This window comes from Rosa rugosa, chromosome 1 (genome assembly GCF_958449725.1).
Source record: "Rosa rugosa chromosome 1, drRosRugo1.1, whole genome shotgun sequence".
NCBI classification, from domain to species: Eukaryota; Viridiplantae; Streptophyta; class Magnoliopsida; order Rosales; family Rosaceae; genus Rosa; species Rosa rugosa.
Window position 1 is genome coordinate 26,448,446 of NC_084820.1, and position 21,943 is coordinate 26,470,388.

The following is a 21,943-nucleotide window of genomic DNA, read 5'->3' on the forward strand; positions in this document are numbered from 1 at the left end:
AGAAAATATTTCTAAAATTAATTAACTAAAATAACATTGTATATTTTTTACCAAAATAAGAAATCTGAGATGCTCCTAACATTATTTTTGAAATTAACAGTGCACCCTTTAACAGGAGACTTGTACCACTTGGGCAATTCATGCGGGAACAAAATTAACCACACAGATCAGAGTTTTCGCAATAGTTTGCAAAAAGAAACACTGATACATTTGAATATTTGATATCAACACGGGGCAATACACCAGCTGAAATTATCAATAAAAGAATAGGTGGTAATAAAGGACAAACGAGAGAACAAAATCATATTAGCTAATGATCTCATCTACATGCTTTACTTCTATGTCAAAACTGGTTGCTGCTTCCGGCTGGTCGGACGAAGCGGAAAAAGAATAAGGATATATCAAACCTGTCAACTAAATTTACAAACTGTAACAAATTTACATGTCATCCTGTATTGTTTCTATTTCCATTCCTACGTTTTCTCTTTCCTACTTTTCTCCTTCTCCCCTTCCCCTTCCCCTTCCCCTTCTCATTTCCTTTTTTTCTTCTTTTGATGAAACCATTTGTAGGATCTCATTGTCATCACCGTCATATCAAACTCACATAAGTGGTAGATAAGCACCACCGTGGCCTTTCCTCAGGACAAGAGGTCCTACATTCTCAGGCACCCTATCTAACGCCTTCGTGCATGCATCAATAACATCTCCAAAACCAGTTGCCACAGTAGCCAGCTGCAACCTCAACTTCAAATCTCTAGTCCTTTTCAACAAGCATCGAAACGACCTCCCCAGATATTTTGCCCATTCCGCTGGCAACCCTCCCCCAGTTAACCAAACTGAGAACTGGGACTGGTCCCCTCTCGCTGCCACCTCAGCCCTATAAAACCTTGCTAGATCAACAAGCATTGAGGGCTGGAGAGGAAGAACAGCCACAAATTCAGCCACAAAATCTTCCAGAACTTCTGGTTTGAGCATCTGGTTCCAAAGTACCAAAGCCCACTCACTTGGCTGGTTAAGACCATAGGCTTCAGCAACAATGAGGGCCTCTTGGAAACGAGACTGCTCAACTAGGGCACGCCTGGCATTGGTTTCGGATCGGTACAGCCAGTGGAAATCTGGCATTCGAATCTGAAGAGATAAGAGGGAGGCCTGAGCACATGCTCTGCGTGTTTTGTTGCCAGCATCAATGGATTTGTGAACTTCAGCAGCTTCAATGTAATAACGCATAGAGTCTAGAAGGTCCTCATTCTGATCCTTGTCATAACGACAGAACCACTGTTCTGATGACTGCTCTGCTCGTGACTCCAAAAGAGCAGCCGTTTCATGTTTCATGTCAAAGTGATTATAGACCTGTGGAAAGAAAGCGAGGAAACAAGAATAAATGGTATTATTTCATAATTAGTTGTTTCTGAACACATAGGCAAGTAATAAATTTATTGTATGGAACTTTTTCTTTTTCTTTTTTTTTTTAGGGGTGTATAGCCTTATTTAAGGTGCAGTCCAGTAATACTATAAAGTAGCTAACTGATTAACTGGTCAACTAGTACATTGCGCTAATAACCCTATTTGCTTCGAAATTTCATAAACTGTACGAAATAGTTGGTGATAGTTCAAGAAATCATGTCTGCAGATACTAACCATAGCAAAAGCATCAAGGTCATTGGGATTAAAATGCTTCAATGATGTCAGAACAGCCATCCGAAATCCGCGGACGGCCTCAGCAGTGCCAGCATTCGCATCTGCAGCAGCTGAATACTTCTGAAGAAGGAGATCCAGTTGGCCATTTTCAATAAGAATTCCGAGAATGAAATTGAGGGCGTGGAAGTTTCCTACTCCAGTTATCAGACGAGCCAAACATGAAAAATCACCCTCAGCCACATAAGCTTCAACTCTAGTAGCTGCAAGGGCTACAAGTACATCAACTCCATCAAGGCAAGATGATAATTTGTAGAAGTGGTGTGACAAAATTAGAAGCTCAACCTGAAATCATTGTTTAACAAATAAGCATCAGCTCAAGAAAATGAAAAATACTCTCATGAATCACTGAACATCACTTCTGTCTATCGAAAAAAAAAAAAAAAAAACTGTTAAATTGCGTGTTTTTTTTTTCCTAAATAGTTTGAACATGCAGCGCAAACAGGACAAATAACAAGATCTATCTCTAGTATTAGTACCTCGCAGGCATGTGGTATTTCTTGTCCAGTAATAACCAAGCGCATTAGTGCATGCCCAATTTCTTGTTCAGAAGGACAAAGCTCTGCCCACTTTAAGAAGTCTGAAAACCTCCAGAGTAAGGGAGCAGGTCCTTCTTCTTTTTGAGAATCCATATATCCCCCACGATGAGCAGCCAATAAGCCCTGGAGACACAGTCCAAACATATATTAAACCCCTAATTTGTAGAGTATGTTCAACCCCAATTTACCTTATATTAAACTAATTCTTTGCACCATAAATTAAACATTAAACCCCCCCAGCTTGTACAGTACCCTCCATTTAACTTGTATTATACCAATTTAACTTCGCACCACTATTATAGTATATTAAAACAAATTTGAACATATATTAAAACCAGCCCAGTACTTTTTGAACATAGGTACACGAAGAAGTAATAGTTAAAAGCCCAACCTTTAGAAAGGATTCGGAAAGAATCTGAGCAATACTGGCTGCGGGCATTGAATGAGTTCTGACAAGGAGATGTGCCTCCTCAAATGATTCTTGTGCTTTAAGGGAAAGCAGCTGTAGTAATTCAATTGGCTGCTTAACAAATGCCTCCGAAAATGGAAGACCTAACATGCTTGCTGCTTTGTTGACTGCTATTATCCTCTTGCATAGTCCCCGTCCGCTACCTTCAGTAAAAATGGTTGCTAGACTCTCCAAAACCTTTCATAGTCAATGGCAAGTTAACACACAGACATCAAAAATCAGTAAAGAACTAGAAGAGAGATCAGAGGGAATCCCTAGCCACTAAAGGCCATTCTTTTTTCTGAAAAGAAAAACTACATTTAACTTCAGAAAAGAGAAGTAAACAAAAATGAGGAGTGCAAACTTGGAATCTCACGCTCACATCCAATAACAAAAGATAACAAAACAAGCTAACCGCAAACAAGTCACACAACCACAGCTACAAATGCCGTGAAATCTAGAAGGGAAAATCCCATAAAATCTACAAAAACAACAATTAAAAACCTAGCATATCCTTTAGACACACAAGTATAACATAAGCGGTGAAGAAAAAAAAAACACACATGTGCAGTGGGCAAGAGAGATTAAGGAAGATGAATTTGGACACAAACCTGCACTGTATCAACTTCATGTTGCTGGGTTAGAATATGGTGGGACTGAATAACTGAACGTACTTCTTCATCAAGCATTGCTATAGATACTTTTTTACTTGGAGTTGACATAGCTGCAAGCTTCAGTGCAGCATCCACAAGTAAAATTTCAGATGGTACTTTTACTGGAGACAGCTTATGCTGGAGTTGCTTTGCAGCAGCTATTTGTCCAAATTCTAATAAAGAAAGAACAGCCCTTTCCAGCTCTGCAGGTCCAACCCTTTCCTCCCACAGTGAAAAGGACATGTCCGTTTTTGAGTTTTCATCCTGAGACTGCAATTCATATCTAACATTGAGAGAATTAGAACCCTCATCAAGATCACCGCTTTTTTCTGCTGAGTCTAGTACTGGCCGTCGTAATGGCACATAGCCTTTTGCCCTTCGCTTAGTCTTTGTACTCCCTGCTGTTGTGGTTGGAAAGCTAACATCTAATACTTGGTTCTTGTGATACACCTGGTTATTTTCCCTTGCATCATGTTTCTCTACAGTTCTGTTCTTAAATGTACCAATGTGATTGTCCATTTTTGTTATGATACTTGCTGTTCTGTCAATAATACTGGAGCTATTTTTGTGAATAGGATCACGGATGGAACTGCTTAGATTGAAGTCTCCTTCACTCTTACCTTGTGCCTCTGATTCTACCGCCAAGAGCCATACTCTAGTCTCGATTTCCCGAATCAGATGAAGTGGATAAACTCTGATGATTTGACAGCACCAATCAGTGAAGAAATAAGCAAAACAAAGTAGCGAAAAAAATCAAATATGTGATTATTATCTTACGGATTGGACAGAGTAATCATTCCGCTCAACCATTGTAGTGAAAGCAGTAACAGCTCATGAAGCTCCCTAGCTGGAAGATCTTTTTCCAGAGCTTCTGCATGCTTGAGGAAAAATAGCCCAGCCTGGAAATCATCTCAAAAAATTAACCAGACACTAGGATAAATAATTTGCTGACAACAGTTGCAAATGCAAAGAGAAAGTACCTGTAAAGCAGGGAAGGAATATCTGATGAAGAGGGTTTGGCAATGCCCCCATAAAGCAATTCTCTCCTCGGGAACATCCCAAAGAAATTCCTTCCACTCAGCTACCATAGATTCAGCCTACAGAAGCAAAAATTAGAAAAGACAAATATGAGAGAGAGAGAGAGAGAGAGAGAGAGAGAGAGACAGAAAGAGACACAGACAGACAGAGATGGTAATGGAATTTATACAAAGGTAATCTAATAACAGCATATTACGTTTATCTCAGTATGGTTAACATCATAGCTCAACTGACAATGTAAACAAACTACACTCCCAACAACATGTTACCGGTCAACTGGCCAATATCAGTATCTGTTATATGATCGAAATATATTACGATTTTTTTTTTCACTTTATAAGAAAATTAACGATTATTTGTGTAAATCACCAGAACAAAATATAGTCTATGGATTATCTAAATTTGGAAAGGAAAGTATATCATAATTAGATGTATAAGGCGTCAAGCCTTCTATTCCATTGTCTTTTCAACTCTCCTATTATCTTAATGAAAGATACTATCTATACTAGATTACCTGAGTTTCAGTTACATGATGAACAGCAGATTTCCAAACTCCAGCACTGGCCTCCAACTGTCTCGTCCAGCTGCGTGCTTGCTCCCAGTGTCTATTACTTTCCAATGCTGTTGCAAGTGCACCATCATCTAGAGTTTCATTCCCTAGGTGTAAATTATCATCCTTGCGTAATAGTGGCTCTGCTAAATTGATTTTCCAATGAAGCCGCTGGTAATGAGTAGCTGCAGAGCCTCCATCACCAAAATCAGTGGCAGCAAGGAGTTTTAGTAAGCATCTCTTTTCATAAGGAGATGGACATGTCAAAAGCATAGCATCCGCAGCTTTAATAGCCGTAGAGCTTATCCATGATGCACCAATGTGCACATCTCTTCCTACATTTGCCTGTAAGCGAGTCGACTCTTCTTTAATTCGAGCAGAAAAGGAACCTAAATGCGCTGATGCTTCAGAAAGGCGCATTTGTGAAAATGCCTGAGGGGTAGGGAAATAAAAAAGAATAAACAATTAGACCTCGTATTAAAGTTGATCCTATTTACTCATTCCAAAGCCCATAGGAAATCAAACTGAGCAATGTCAAAAGTTAAACACCAACCATGTAATTTAGTTTAGCAATTTGAAGTAAATGGATCAATTAAAGGAAGCTGTGTTGTACTTTTCACAAACCTGAAGTGCACGTATGAAAGGTACGAGAGAACATGAAGGAAGGAACATTTCGAATGCCCTTAACAAAGGCAGGAACAGGTGCTGCTCACAAAGCACTGAAACCATCTTGGACAGCGAAACAGACACTTCAGAATCAGCTGAAACATTCATATTTCCGCCAAGTTTTACATTTCTTTCGCCTTCAGAAATAGTTCGCTCGTTATCAAATATTTTTGCACCCACAGGAGAATCCAAAATTTCAGACGCTGTAGTAGCTGAGGGATCTCCTGAGTTGGGTTCCAGGAGCCGCCTCCTCTTTGAATTCTGCCTATTGTAATGAAATGTAAGAGATTTACTCACTCCTGCTTGCAGAGCATTAGTAGCTTCCACAGCTGCTCCAACATTATTTGCAATTCTGGAAGCAATATCATTCACCTTGATAGATGAAGTTTCCCTGTGGAGAATAAAGTAGCAGTGAAATCAAGTTTTGAAGATTGCAAAGTAATGTATCATAGAACTTCCTATCTCACAAGCGCTTGAAACAAGTGTTAAGTTTATTGCACAGAAATTCTCCAATATACACTGAATCATTTGAATACAAGCTAGAAAGCATCATTTTGTAAATGGGATATCAGAAGTAACCTTGCAGCAGTTATTTCCAGCCAGACTGTTAGGCAAGATATTGGAGACACGTCTGAAAAGCATGATGCAATCATTGCCAAAATTGACCAGGATAACTCCTTTGCTTTCATCAAAATGGTCTCTCCAGGATTTTTCTGCTTTTCACATTCTGCTAATATTCTAAAAAGCTCAACTGGGACACAAATGCTTTCACTGGTAAAGGAAGCTTCGCTCCTTTTTTCCATAGTATCTGTATTTGTTGAAGAGCTAGCTTTTCTTCTTGACTGCATGCCTTTCAGAACTGTTGAAATATGAATTTTGAGACGTGGATCACTGAAGTCCTTTGACGCCTGAAACATGAAGGGATGAGGAGATAAAAATTATGCAAGGTTTATTATATGTCTATCTGGTTCTCAACAAAAACGTGTTATACTTGTTTTAATAGGAACAAGACATACCACTTGGACCACTGTGTCAAAAGGATATCCACCAATCTGAGCTTCTGACAAAAAGCCAACCTTAAACAGACAAAGGGACCACAGATGAATACTCGAGAAATTGTGTAGTGGCCAGATTCATTTAATAAAAACGACAAGTTTAACAGTATGATATGTACAGACCCAATCATTGTCTCTTGCCAGTACAGAAAGATATCTTGTGCTCAAGGGAAGGTGGTGCATCTGGCAGAAAATTGTAACTAAGTTCCAGCGATGGCTTGCAGCTTTCTGTTGAGATCTCAACCCGATTCCATCACCATCACCACTGAACAGCCAAGACCCACATGTTTTCCCATCCACCATTGGAGGAAGGCTAGCCTTCTCCAAGAATTCTAAGAAAAGCATGAGAGCTCGTGAAGGTTGTTTACGAGCAGCTAAACTTGGAGTACCCTTTTGCTTACTCATGCTTGCACTATCCTGCTGCAGATACTCATCGGCTAGAGCTCGAGCCAGAGACTCCATTATATCACTTTCATGGCCAACTGCATGAAATGCAGACCCTTTTGTCGAAAGTTTCCTTAAGTTGTCAATATTTTCACTAGATTTGTAAAAGTAAGACATCCGTTTCAGGGCAGCAATGTCTATGCGGAGCATGCTGGCAGAAAATCCGAAAAGCTCCAGTAGAAAAGCGCATGAAGCCACCAGCACAGAATCCTCAAAATGCATAATTGCAAGTGGCATGACCTAAAAAGAAAGTGCCACAAGCACGTCACAGAACCATCCAAATCTCCACCCTCACTACCAATTGAAAGAGAAATAACTGAACCATACTTCTATCCTCTGTGTTACCTTAGTTTCTTCTTCTTCTTTTTTTTGTTTTCCGTGCACATAATACTTATAAGTCATTATAACTGAATGTATAACATTAACTTCTTTTGTGCACTGCCAGTACACTACTGTTTGTACTCTTTCCGTTTTTAATATATATATATAGATATATATAATTATATATCTAGTGTCAGGTAAAAACCGTAAAATAAAAAATATATTCTACTGAAGGAAAACTGAAATTTAATAAAACAAAAAAAGAGAATGTACACAAGAGTTGATAAGAGATCCACTTCACTAGTTTCTTGTCCACAGAAAAGTATGATACTAAATGACTAGACAATAAAACTTACTGATGAAAGAAGAGACTCTTCACTTTCTGTTATAGGTCCAAGAAGTGTCTGAACATCTGCTTGAACATTTGCTTGTATTTGTCCTTTTCCTTCTGATTTCAATTTTTGAACTCTAAAACCAAGAAAATGATTAAAAGCAGCTAATGCACGTCCACGATGTAAATGGTGTTCAAGCCCAAGTGCATTTCCCTGTAATCACACTGTAGGTTTTAGCAATAGGCAAGCAGAGCTATTTGACCTTCTTTTTTTCTTTTTCTTTTTTATCGTTTCTTTCTTAGACGAATAGTTATTTGAACAATTCTCTAGTGTGATATGAATAACTGTCTCAATAGAAAGTAAACAGATACCTCAAGTGCAGAATTGTAGAGTTCCTCCTCAATGTGTTTTTGGATAGTTGCTTCCCAGGAGAGTGCGCTGATTTCTACATCCTCATCAGTGTTTAGGACAAAATCTATATCTCTTTGCAGCAGACCTCCTCCCACAGGCAGACCTGCTATTGATTGCCATCCAAGAGGACCCTGCAATGTCATGCAAAATGCTGATACAATAATGTAATCCAAATACCTCACTAAAAATCACTAACAACTGATAAGCAAAGGAGACAGGAAAGCAGGGAATCTGTTTGAAGCAACTAACATGCCATGTCAAAATATACTTTAAAAGCAACCTGCTATTGCATGCGTGCAATAGAAATCATGTGTACATATGTCTGGGCAAATGTTGATTTCGGAAAAGAAGTGACGCATAAGCAATAGAAGTAAGATACCTGAGCATAAAGCTGAATTAACCTCCGCACAGCCTTAGGAAACCAGCATGGAAGCATTTGCAGAAGTGAAGTATCACGTCCAGAAGAGAAGAATATGTCATCACGCCATGTTAAATAATCTGAAAAACCTGAATTGGCAAAATTATAAATTCTTAAGGCATAGTAACAAATCATTATAGAACCAAACGTACTTTACAGCTACAATGAAAATGATTGAAACAGGATGGCTAAAACCTCACCATTCTTTGCTTTAGGCCCCACAAGATTGGAAGTTGTATCTTGCCCGAAACATGCTGATACAAATGTGTGCCACAGTGTAGGAAAACGCTGAAGAGTGGGCCTGAGATTCTCCAGTGTGCACTGGGCTGATGTACTACTATGCCTCTTTACACTGCCACTACTCAGACAACTTTGAAAGGGGGCAGAAGCATACATTAAGGTTGCCAGAGCTGCCAATTCCCCCCCTCCTTCTGCAATGTCATCAACAGTACGAATTATTTCATCCATCTCTGGAACACGGAGGTTACTATCCGGAACTAGATTGTGTGACAGTATCGCGCGAGAATTGGAAAATGATGCTTCATACTCACACCCTTTAACCCTAGAGAGGAGCAACCATCGTGCCCATTGACAATCTCCCTATAAGAATGAATTCAGAAAACAGATGAGACAAGAAAAAGTTGTTTTTTCTATGGATAAGACGGGGAGGAAAATAGAGGGCCACATATATCAACATAACTGAACAGAGGTCATCAAGCAATTTGGAAAAGTAACAGAGATGGCACACAATCTTTAACAATGTATAGAGTTGGAGAACCCAGCCTAAGTACCACAGTTGTAGAATAAGACTAATATCATCATAAAATGCATAAAAGAACTCCGCTCAAAGAGAAGCTGTTGAAGACGGTTAGAGCATCAGAGAAAGTCTCAAATTGCCACCGTAGACAAAGAACCCTAAACTACAGCTGCTTTCCAATCTAAACCAACTGAGGAAAGAGCGTAATCTTTAACCTCCCCAGAAACATAGCCCATAAAGATGCCCAGAACGGGCAGAACCTAGCTATCTCCCAAAGTTTTTCCAGCTCTGACCACTATAGGTCTCAAAGATCCTTTTATTTCTTTGCATCCATACCAGACAAATCACAGCTAACACCCCACATCCCCAAAGGACTTTGGCCTTTTTTCCTTGCCAAAAGCAGAAGGCTTTGCCTAATCAAGCAGTTCAAACTGCATCAGATCTTTTTTAATATTTAAGGCTCTTCCAACATTACTCAGGGAATCTAAGGCTTGGATCGTGTTTTAGAGTACCATTAGTCTCATCTTAAGATAACATTAGTCTATACTTAGTGCTGCAAGTGAGTCAAACCTCTCCGTGTCTTCTATCATATCATATCTTGCACTTTATTACTGAACTTCTAGCTTTCTTTTGATTATTATTATTATTACCCACTACTAAATTTTCAGCTGAAATGTTTTAAGAACAATTAAAAATGAAAAAAAAATAAAAAAGCCCACATATTCAAATGGGCAAATACAGCCAAACCAAGGGAACTTAAAAGCATAACAAATAGAAACAGCCAATAAGGTACCGATGGGATCTGTGAACGAGTACAAGCAATCAGAGTTGAAACAGCACTAGATATCAAGAAACTTACTGCGGCTTCCTGAAGTGAACGAACTGAATCACTATCTGCTACCAACTCGTGCTGGTCAAGGTAAAGGTCCAGAAGGAATGGCAAGTTGTACTGGGCACTATGATGAATAAGTAGTTTATGTAAAGCGTGTATAGTACCACCATCCGGAAATTTCAGGACTGAAATATCCTCAATATTATCATCCTCTGAAGGGATCTCATACTTGCTAGTAATGAAGCCAGAACGGGCAAGAAGAGGTAGTATATCTGCTGTGCCTTCCCAATATTCCTTTGAGAAAATTAGTTTCCTCGCAAGTTTCTCTTCCATCAGCCTCTTTAACCATATGGAGCACATAACATTACACGAAAACCTGAAAACTTTGATCTCTGGTACATCCATGCAAACAGCATCCAATTCTTCAACAGAGCAGAGGTAATCACCATACTCATAACCTCTATTGCATTCAAAAGTTGAAGCAGGCTGTAGCCCATCCAAATTGATTTGGAGGCTTCCAACTACTAGAACATGTTCAGGAATAAGGTCCAGGAGTCTAGAGACTTCCTCCCAGTCATTGTGGCATGCATGGTACTCAAGCTGTGATTCCCACAATACATGCACACCCATGAAAGATGACTGATCCAAAACAATCTGTATTGAAAGGGAATTATAAGTATGTAGGCTCCTCAACCTTTTCTAATCACAACAAGCAAGACATATCCAATAAAATAGGCTAGTATACAAACTAAAAATCTTAAAGATGCAAGAGGGTTCTGAGATGTTACATGAATGTAAAGCATGGTAAACTGTTCATAGCAGATTATGAGTACAAAATTCATATGCAATAGCCAAATGCTTAAGCTAGATTTTCTAGAGTATCTCAAAATCTCTTCAATGACCAAGTTCCAACTTTAATTATAATGAGAAATTCAGGGAACCAAAAAAGTCGTTGCACGACTCGGTGAATGTTAGCAGTAAGACAAGATCAACAAAGACCCCGCGGGAACACAAGAGTTTCCTCTGTTGAAAATGGATGGAAATGACAATAAAAATGGAGTGAAGAATAAACTACAACCAGATTTTCTAATGAAATCACTTTAGCCTTCAATTAGATAATTTTCAGAACATTTCACTCATGCTCAACAGTAAGGAGTGTTTAAAGACCACTAATTTGAGGGATTGGGCTTAAAAGGTCAAATTGCAGTAAAATGTGCATGTTCTATTTGAAACGAATTTGGGTGTTCATTTGAAATGAGATTGCAGCAGATGCAAGGAATATTACCCGTGGTTTTGCATAGCTTCACCAATCGTTCATAAAACTGACAAAGGTCAATATAGTTCAAAGAGGACCCCACAGTAGTGGGAACTGGGAAAGACTCAACTCAAAAGGAGCAAGACCCCAGCTCATTAGAGCATTATTATATCCCTACTACGTAAGTTTCAGCAGTGTATCCATAGAGACCAAATTGCCAGTATATCTAGCTTGCAATATTAGACAAGGAAAATATGAAAAGTGACTTACTCGATCAACAGTTCTTTGATCATAGAAACTAAACCATACAGCAGCAGCAGCCCAGTAACCAGCGTACGCATTATCTTCATCAACCATAGGACCAGAAGGATTTTCATTTACGTTTGTCCATGAACCAAAAACAACTCCATCAATTTCATCACACTCGATGGTAAAATTGTTGACTACAGGTGAATCCAGTAGGCGCAGATAATATCTCTTGGGCACACTGGAACTTGCTGGAATTCGAGTGAATTCTTTCTGCCGTCCATGAAGCGTTTTCCAAAAACTACTGCTGGGGTATAGCCTCTATTCCAAGAAAAGTTTAAAATATAAGACAAATTTGTCAAGTCAATAAGGAAATCATCTAAGTAATACTTAAGATCATGACATATATGACTGTAAGATATTACATACCTCAATAAGTGATATCCTATCCAATATCTTCCACTCATAAGATCCCAGATAACCATATTTATTCATCTCCTCAGTGATTTGCACACGAAGAGATCGTCTCACTGTGCCGAATAATAACTGCTTAAGGCTGGTTTCTACATCCTCTCCGAGCCTTTGCAATGTGGCCACAGCAAGTCCAGATTCACCCTGTTGTCAGTAATTTTACTGGTTAACCATAAGTCTCAATACTTCATGTATGTCATAAGCAATAGCTCTATAACAAATTACCTTCAAAAATAGGTCATAAGCAATAGCTCTTCCAACGTCACGGACTTCAGTGAAAGTATCATGAGGCTCCTTTCCAGAAAATGAATCTCTTGAACGGTGAAGATGTAGTTGAAGAACTGCCAAGGGAAGACGACCAGAGAGTAAAGCATCACTGACTACAGCCCTAAGGTCTAGATTATCTATCTTCCAACGAGCAATCATCTCTTTGGGATTCTCTAAGGGAAGAATTTTCTTCTCTAAGAGACCTCCTCGTGGCACAAGAGCAGATACTTCACTTAAATCCTCTGGGTCCAAAGGGACTTTAGAATCCACAGGTGTTAAAGCAAGATTATCAGTATAGTTAAATCCTGATGTCGATACAGGGAAAGAAACTTCATGCTGTTTTGATGTCTCCAAAGATATAGTGTCCACAGATACAATTGATAGCTGAGATTCGTTCTGCAATAAATCAGCGTCAACCAATCTTGATGCTTCCCCACTATCCACCTGTGATACAAAAATAGCATATCTTACTTACATTAATTGTGGTAAGAGACGATAGCAATATTAAAGATAGCGAGAGGAGAGAAATCTTTTGGTTGTTCTGTTCTGCAATTATCGTTTAGTTGCTTTCTTTATTAAGGTATATTTCCTTCTTTCCTTTCACTATTAAAGTTTTATATATACTAAAGAACTGCAAAGCGTGTACCGATTCTTGGCCTGGCCTCTTATACTTGGAACCAAGTCGAGATTGCAGATTTCGAATTATCTCCAAAAAGTGAGCCATCTCACGAAGCCTCCTTGAATTTGCCATTTCATCTTCTTCCTTCACCGGTGAAACTGGTGGAAGAGAGAGAATTTGGGTCCTACCAGATTCATATGCATCTTTCCTATGTTCTAGCAACCAATACTTGCGAATCATTTTCGTCGCAAAAAAAGTGGCTAATGCAAGAAGCCTGAAGAACAAGAATGAAAAGAGAGTAAATCCCACACCTTATAAGTTCAAATAGTAGATCATATACAAGACAAGTACTGCACCCTATTTGAAAAGCATAAACTACTATGAAGTCTTATGGAAGAAAATGAATAAACGCACAAATGCAAAGAATCCAAATCACAAAGCCATTGTTCCAATTATATTATATGTCCATAGGATTTCAATTTATTTCCAGCAATGAAATATTGGGGTTACAACTATGGACTACCCTTCAAACTCTTTAACAGTTTTCACTTTAGACCCTGCACTTTTTGGGATTTACATGAACACCCCAAAGGGTAATGTGGTTCTAAGATATCGCTAGTAAGTAGTATCCCATCACTCCAGTAGAAATTTGCTGACATCAACCTAAACTTCCCTAAAGAAACAAAATTAACAGTAAACTGTTATAGTACTCTAATTGCAAAAAGTTCAAACCCTCGAGGTTTTCATGTGAACTCCAGATATTGAAGGTCTTAGGGGAAAAGACGCCAACCCATACAGTAGTGAAACCTCTGCCAATATTCTGATAAACATTTTTAGGAAGAGTCAACATTTTACAGGGGATAAATTCTTAACCTCCCCCCTCAAAGTGATATATACCTACTTTTTACCCATAATTGTATTTGAACAGCTATATGAATTTCTTGTAACTTGGATGAGGATGTGGTAACAAATATAATGTACACCAAAATGAATTCAGATCGGTATTGGATTTTACCTTGATGCAGCAGAAACCTCATTATCATTGCCAACTTTACGAAGCATCAGATAAACAGCCGCAAATAGCAATCTCAGTACACCCTCTTCTGCCAAATTGACACCCACAAGGTTTTCTAATGATCTGTTGAACAACCAAATGGATGAGAACCCCAAAGTGAAATGCCAATCAAACTACTAGTGTGCATATTTACAAGTAATTCAACTACCATGATCCAAAATACATAACCTAGAATCATAATGTAGAATATCAGTTTTTATACCAAGCAACAATGATTTTTTCGGGGGTGTGTGGGGAAGAAAAAAATAAATTGCAGAATCATACCGCTCTATCTCATCAAATTTCAAGTAATCCAGTGCCAACTGCAGCCGACGCATCCGAGATATTTTCAGGTCCCAACCTGAGATTGCAGCGATTTACTCAGAATTATTTCAGCACATCCTATAAAAACTATATACATGATAGCTGCACTCCAATAGGCCAGGTGTGGAAATTAGTCAAAGACTATGCAAACAACCCTACTTGACATGAACGGAAAAATACACAAACTGTTAAAAAAATAATAAATAGGCTGGACTAGTATCAATCACATAATCTGGCACGAAAAAACCGCTTATAGTGTAGCTATGAGAAAAAGAAGGCTTTCTATGTCTTGATAGAACATTGTAAGAAAGCTAGTGGAATTCTTTTCTTCGGTCTACCAGTACTTGATCCAGTATATTTGTATTCTGTGAGCAGTGTATGATCCGTAGGTTTATTCATAAAAAAGGATATCCTCGTCACAAGTGTCTATTATCAGAACAAAATAATCTTAGTAAAGTTCAATGCAGAAAAACAGTCCAGTCCTTCGCACCAAACGTTGTCTTAAAGTCCTTTAGAAAGGAGTGATTTTAAATCTAGGAAAGTATTATGGAGCTAATTGTATAATTAAACAACTAGTGTAGATAAAATTAAAAGAAACACATGGATTCAGATGATTATCCCATAGTGATTGCACATCCATTTTAAGATAATTGTAGCCACAGTAGTTGTATTCCTATATATTAATCTATAATTCTAATGGGTTTTTTTAATTAATCTAGTCTTATAGATCAACAATAAGATATCTCACAAAAGAAAAGGATCAAAAATAAAAAAATGATCTAGTCTTACTGTTAAATCCAAATCTTTCCTTTAAATCATATAATGAAATGGAACCTTTAAATACTTCAATCAATAGGCCAAAACTGGATTATCCAACTGCCAAATCTAGCGAGCCAAATTCACTAGGAAAAAAAAAAAGCAAGTGGTAGCAACGTAGTATCTGCATTGCAACCTCGAACCGATTAAGATGTCAATCTTATTTCATGGTGATAGTAGGATGTTTGTTATCAGTAGAAAATCATAGCATGCTAAATTCTCACCATTCTCCAAGCATAAGCAATCGGAAAAAATAAATAAATAAAATTAAAATAAAAACAAGGGGCAGTAATTTGGTATCTGCATGCAACCTTGAACCAATTAAGATGTCAACCTTATCCCATAGTGACAGTAGGATGTTTGTTATATATAGAAAATCATAGCATGCTAAATTGTTATCTGTAGAAAATCATAGCATGCTAAATTCTCACCATTCTCCAAGCATAAGCGATCGGCTTCTTCAGCGCTTTCATATAGGATAACTCTGTCCATAATTTCAACATTCCATGGTGACCAAGGCTGTTTAGATTCTTTAGCTTCCCTTATATCTTTCACTTGATAACCAATGCCTGAGTTGACACACAACTGCCGACATCCAATAACTTCTACGGGAAGAAAATTTGATGAAACTGCTATAGAGGGAAGCACCACCGAAAGTCCACTTACTGTAACCAAATAAATGCATCCCTGGAATGTGCAACCCACTGCCTCATCAATAAAGGATTCTTCTTTCCCGTGGAGATAAACCTTTTTACAACCAGTATTCAAAAAGCTGTCATCACGAACTGCTGATTCTGCATGCAGATTGAGATGAACAATTTGAGAACCCCTCTGATTGTGCAAATTTTGGTTCTTCATAAGCTGAGTAATTCCCAATGGAGAAAAACAGATAGTATCCTTCTCACTAAATCTGGAACTGGGAACAAAGATCCTGCGCATAAGGTGTGACTTTCTGTGAGAGTCATCAAGCTTCTGATCAGTTACTTCTGATCTGTATCCAATCCCTTCTTGTTTGAGGTATAACTCGTGGTTTCTCTGAAGCACTTGTTTCCCAGAGCCATCCAGGAAGGATCTTCCTTTCATCATGGATGGAATCATAGAATTCCACAAACCAGATATGTCAGAATATACCCTCTGGTGGCTTATATCAGAACCACCAACCTCCCAACCAGCCAACATACCAAGTTCCAGATGCTGAATATGTGGAAGTAGTTTCGCATTTGTATAATATTTGTCCGGTAGATATTCACCAGCAGAAACCACATATATTACACCATAATCATCAATAGCAGCTACTAGAGAGGTATGTGAAGCAGAAATCAACCTTTTAAACAGTCTCCTGCCAGAATAATCAACATGTTGCAAAACTGATTTGTTCTGAATGTCATCAACTTGACTAATATGCTTATCATAACCTGTGGAAACTGCTTCCTGCTTCTGCAAATGCAACTCAGGCTTGAGTCCTAAAGTCTGTAAAATATCTATATGTGCAACATACTCACCTGACATTGCTGCATAAAATACAATTAGCCCACAAGCATTAAGACAAACAAGAAGTTTATCAGAAAAGTGGAAGTCTGTCCACTGTGCTACTGAGCCAATATTTGGACTTTCGTCAAGCTTCACTGAGGAAACCCAATGAATTCCCATGTCGTCTAATCTAGCAATAAGCAGTACATTATTCTTCTTGCTTTTTCCACTTTCATCACTAGTATTGACAATTACCGGATCAACCTGTGTGAAAACAAATCCAATGAAGTAATGTGAATTGCTTGAGAACACTCTGCAGCATTTGTATACACTATTCATTCCAACACCCAAAAGATTGGACAAAGTCTCAGACTTGAAATGTGGATCCGATGAAGTTATGTCTAATTTCAGAGATTTATCACTCTCTGACTCATGAACTGTTTCCTGACCGCACGCCATATCTGAAGCAGAATCATTGTTTGAAAGGTAGTCCAAAAGTGGCGAATTACTACTAAATAAACTAAATGAAACAACTCTTGCAGAGCTAGGCAACAATGATTTTTCTGGGAACCTGGTCAATATCTTACCATTATATTCAACATTTTCAACTTTAGTCAAAAAAGATTGCAACCATCTTTTAGAAGCAACACTTTTTGAGAACACATCATTCCCATCCACATTACAAATATGGGGACTTTCACTGTTTTCATTGGGTTTGTTAAATTCAATATTTCCAGTAGCTTCAGAACTCAAGCTGGTAGGTTCTTCCACCTCCATATTTCCAATTAAAGAAGCGGAAGGCCCCCACTCAACCCACCTCCCTTTCCCATACCCACCTTCCCGTGCATTGCTGGTAGTTGCAGTATTTCCAGTAGATTCAACAAAAGCATGGACCATAATACCTTGCTTGCCACACACAAACAAAAGTTCTCTAAATAAAGCATCCTTGTGCTGATTATAAGTGTCCTCACAAATGCCCCAAGCCAGAGAATTAACATCACCGATAAACGGGTAACTTTTAGATCTTAAACTATCCCCTCCAAAACTCAAATCATTATCAACATCTCCTAATGATCCAGATGTGCATGGCAAATCGTCCCTTATTGAATCTGACCTACCAGGCTCTGTCTCTGGACTTTGAAGACTTTCATCAATATTACACTCCAAATTATTACTACCTGTAGACAGACGCATACAAAAAAGAAACAATAAGGACAAGTGTATAGGATCAAACACAAGAGAGACAAAACAAGGTATGAAAAACTAACCTGCAATTAGAGGAAACAATAAAGCCTCACACTGATACGAAAGCAATAATAATAACTGTCTTGTAGGTGAAATGAAAGCTTCACGAAATTCCGACAAGTTTAGTTGGGGCTGAGAAGGGCCCCATTTGAGCAACTGAAGTATAGCAAGTCCTTTATCACCCACAGACAAATCCATTTTGATCCTTTAAGAGAATAAAACATCAGAGTTAAGAAGTAGAAATTGAAAAAGTAAATACTGTCACAGAATCTGATAACTGCATTATGGACAAAGAGCAGGTACAGAACTATGCAACCAATACCGTAAGAATAATAAAGCAGTACAACCTCTCTTAATGTCTAAACAATGATCAGTTTCACTCAACACTGACTAGTGAAAGATGAAAAGGAAACAACAACTAATAACTTCTAAAACTTCCCTAGTACAACCTCTCTTAACGTCTATATGAACATGTACGTTCATTGCAGATTGTATATGTGGCTTTTGAACTAAGCATTCTATTAAGTGCAAACTATTCTTTATAGAGCCAAATAAAGCTAGATTGAACTGAAGTCATCAATTTCTTATAAGTATAATTCATCTTCATGTACACTACATCTTGCAACTAATCATCACCACAAACGGCCACCCGAACCTATGCAAAAAGCTTAATCAGAACTATAACTCTTCTCCCCTATCTATTCATAATTACACTAGAACTTCAGCCTCTCCATCTCCATTCATCGTTTTCCTATCTCATCATTTCCTAAGCCAAACAGATACGACAATCTGAGCTTAAACCACTGACACATTCATCATCCAAAACAGTTCATGCTTCAGTACAAGTGCATCACATACATGATCTCAATTCAGTTTACAGTACTGTAACTAACAATCCAAATCAAAAAATCACTAAGATAAACAAAGCTTCAGAATCCGAATCAAAAAGAACCGAAAAAAAAAAAAACAAAAGTTCCGAAAATTCAAATCTACAAGAGCAAGAGAAAGTTCGAGAAAGCACCGGAAACTTGTACGGACGGCTCAATCGGGGAGCGGCATCATACGCAGGAATTGGAAGTGGTGTCCGTCTCTAGGGTTTTCAGAGCTGAGGAAATTTGTCAGGTTGTGGAATGAGGAGTTGGGGACGGTGATGAGTGGAGGGGGTTGGGAGTGGCGTTATGAAGTTTGAGATTGGGAGAGTGAGGCGGAGAAGCGGCGGTGGGAAATGGGATTGGTGCCGCGGCCGGAGAGGTGTTCGGAGTCGGTGATGCAGAGACGAAGGAGAACAAGGTGATGGTGGAGGTGGTGATGGCTTGGAAGAGAGGGGAAAAAGATCTTTTTGACACAGCAGGTGAAATTTTGGTTTTTTGAGAATATTTCGTTTTGGCCATTCAATTATATTTGGATGACGTGGCAGCCTTAGGTGAAAAGTTGTGTATCTCTTACGTTTTTACTACGGTTCTTTTTCGAGACGTGTGTTTTAAAATTGAAAGAACCATAGCATTACAAAAAGGGAGATTCTAATCAAATTTTTAAAATTAGCATTTGGACCTTTTTTTTTTTTTTAATAATAATTGATTTTATCAACTCATATCAAATTACCAATAAATACAAAAAAAAAAAAAAAAAGTTTTAACAATAGTATAATTTAACTTTGAGGAAACCTTATCCTCCAACGCAAATTTTAAATTATAGAAATGACAGCTAGTAGACCACTGCATGTCTTGAATTATCTGACAAATTTGTGTAATACCTCGGGTTATGATTCAATGCAGGGGTTTTGAATTAGATAGTTGATTCTTTGCGCAATAGCTCAATCAAGAGGTAGTGGATCCGAGTAGCCATGAGTCCATGACCTGCAATTTTTTTTTTTTTTAAGTCACGGGTTGGGTTAAAACTCATTGGTGGTTGATCACCAGAGACCTTACTTTGTTTTCCTTGTTATAATGCCACAGAGATATATCCATATATGCCAATTTTTGATTAAAAGTTGGATTGTTGTGTTAAGTTGTTAACTGATCTATCCCTAAGTTTAGGGACTTATTAAGCGTTGAGTCAGTCTATGTTTGATGTAGAACAATTGAATTGCAGAATCAACCGACCTAGTATTGCTCTGCTAGGGTTTACTTTCTAGATTTCTAGGAAGCAAAATTCTCTCCTGCCATGGATGTGGAGATTCTTAGTTGGAATTGCAGAGGGATCTGCAATGACACGACAACAAGGGCGCTGAAGGATCTGATCAATCAGAATCGTCCCCAAATTATTTTCCTTTGTGAAACCAAGATCAATCGTTTGAATGACTTCAAGGCACTTCAAGCCGCATTAGGGTTTCCTAATTCTTGTGAGGTGTTAAGTGATGGACAGTCGGGAGGACTGGGAATGTTCTGGAGTGACGAAGTGAAGGCGACTGCTGGTACGTCTTCTGCACATCATATTGACCTTATCATTGATTGTGGAGCCGGAAACCCTAATTGGAGGTTGACGGGTTTCTACGGCTATTCGCGCACTGCAAATAGGGATCGATCATGGCAATTGCTAAGGGACTTAAGGGACCTTGACTCATTACCTTGGGCTGTCATTGGGGACTTTAATGAAATCCTCAACAGCAGTGAGAAAATAGAGGGGCCAGTCCGATCAGAACAGCAAATGCGCGGGTTCCGGGATGCCCTAGGCTATGGTGACTTGTTGGACTTAGGGTTTTCTGGCCCTCAATCTACTTGGTGGAATTCGGAGACGCAGCTTAGATTGGACAGAGTAGTCTGCACGCCTTCTTGGTGTGACATTTTCAGTTATGCTCGTCTAAAGCATTTACCACCAAGCGACTCGGACCATGTTCCGATTCTGTTACAAGCCAGTACAGCTCCTTTGCCAAAACAGCGACATCACCGTCGCTTTAAGTTTGAGGCTTACTAGCTACAGCATGGAGAGTGTGATGGGGTGGTAAAAGAGGCTTGGTGCACTGACATTGTTGGCTCATCGATGTTTCAAATTACTAAGAAGCTCACACGAACACGTTTGGAGTTGGATAAATGGCAAAAACAGGCCTTCAAAGGAAGGCAGCAACAAATGCTCGGGATTAGAGCAAGACTCAAAGAGCTGCTTGATGTACAGCTATCTGAAGCGGTACAGTTGGAGAAAAAGCAGCTGTTCACACGGCTACAAACTCTCCTTGCCCATGAAGAGAGTTTTTGGCAGCAGAGATCTAAAGTGGCTTGGCTAAAAGAAGGGGACCGGAATACCGGTTTTTTTCACCGGAAAACGGCCAACAGAAGAAGGAAGAATACCATCTGTATAATGCAGACGGTGAGTGGTGTGAAGATGACGAGGGGATGGAGAAAGTGATAACAGATTACTTTGACTCTATGTTTACTGCCTCGGATATAGATGTGGAAGCTATGGAGACAACTCTAAATGCTATTCAACCATGTGTTACTCCAACAATGAATGAGCAATTGTGTGCTCAATACTCTTATGAGGAAGTAAAATCTGCTCTATTCCAAATGTATCCTACCAAGTCTCCGGGTCCTGATGGGATGCCTCCTCTATTTTTCCAGCACTATTGGGAAACGATTGGACTGGAAGTTACTGAAGCAGTTCAAAATTTTGTGCATTCAGGTCAGCTACTGAAGCAAATTAATTTTACTCATATATGTCTCATCCCCAAGGTGCCTCATCCGGAATATGTGTCAGAATTGAGGCCTATTGCCTTATGCAACGTTATTTACAAGATTTGTTCGAAAGTTATTGCTAACAGATTGAAGGTGATTTTGCCAACTTTAATTTCTCCTTTCCAAAGTGCCTTTGTACCGGGGCGATTGATCACAGATAATATCCTTATGGCTAATGAAGTGGCCCATTATGTGCACAACAAGAGGGGAGGCAGTGAGGGTGTTATGGCTTTGAAGCTCGATCTTAGCAAGGCATATGATAGAATGGAATGGCTTTTCCTTAGAAAGGTCATGGAGAAATTTGGATTCGCTTCCAGTTGGATTGACATGGTGATGCAGTGTGTATGCT

The 21,943-nt window shown here is 38.8% G+C and overlaps 1 protein-coding gene across 2 annotated transcripts; it reads right to left on the reverse strand.

Moving 5' to 3' along the window:
• Positions 1–182: 182 nt before the first annotated feature.
• On the reverse strand, positions 183–19,281 carry LOC133724450 (uncharacterized). Of its 2 annotated transcripts, XM_062151196.1 has the most exons (26): positions 18,948–19,281; positions 17,950–18,131; positions 15,643–17,859; positions 14,357–14,432; positions 14,033–14,155; positions 13,045–13,291; positions 12,357–12,842; positions 12,090–12,275; positions 11,685–11,981; positions 10,187–10,813; positions 8,771–9,170; positions 8,532–8,659; positions 8,113–8,283; positions 7,766–7,954; positions 6,768–7,328; positions 6,606–6,665; positions 6,169–6,497; positions 5,548–5,980; positions 4,888–5,355; positions 4,316–4,432; positions 4,113–4,234; positions 3,294–4,029; positions 2,626–2,880; positions 2,175–2,357; positions 1,639–1,980; positions 183–1,350 (listed from the first exon to the last, which is right to left on the reverse strand). In XM_062151196.1, the coding sequence occupies exons 2-26, from the start codon at positions 18,122–18,124 to the stop codon at positions 601–603; spliced, it is 9,678 nt and encodes a 3,225-aa protein (XP_062007180.1). In that variant the 5' UTR covers positions 18,125–18,131; positions 18,948–19,281; the 3' UTR covers positions 183–600. The 2 variants fall into 2 exon arrangements, with proteins under 2 accessions (XP_062007180.1, XP_062007181.1); XM_062151197.1 differs by lacking the exons at positions 15,643–17,859; positions 17,950–18,131; positions 18,948–19,281 and adding an exon at positions 15,436–15,447.
• Positions 19,282–21,943: the final 2,662 nt, after the last annotated feature.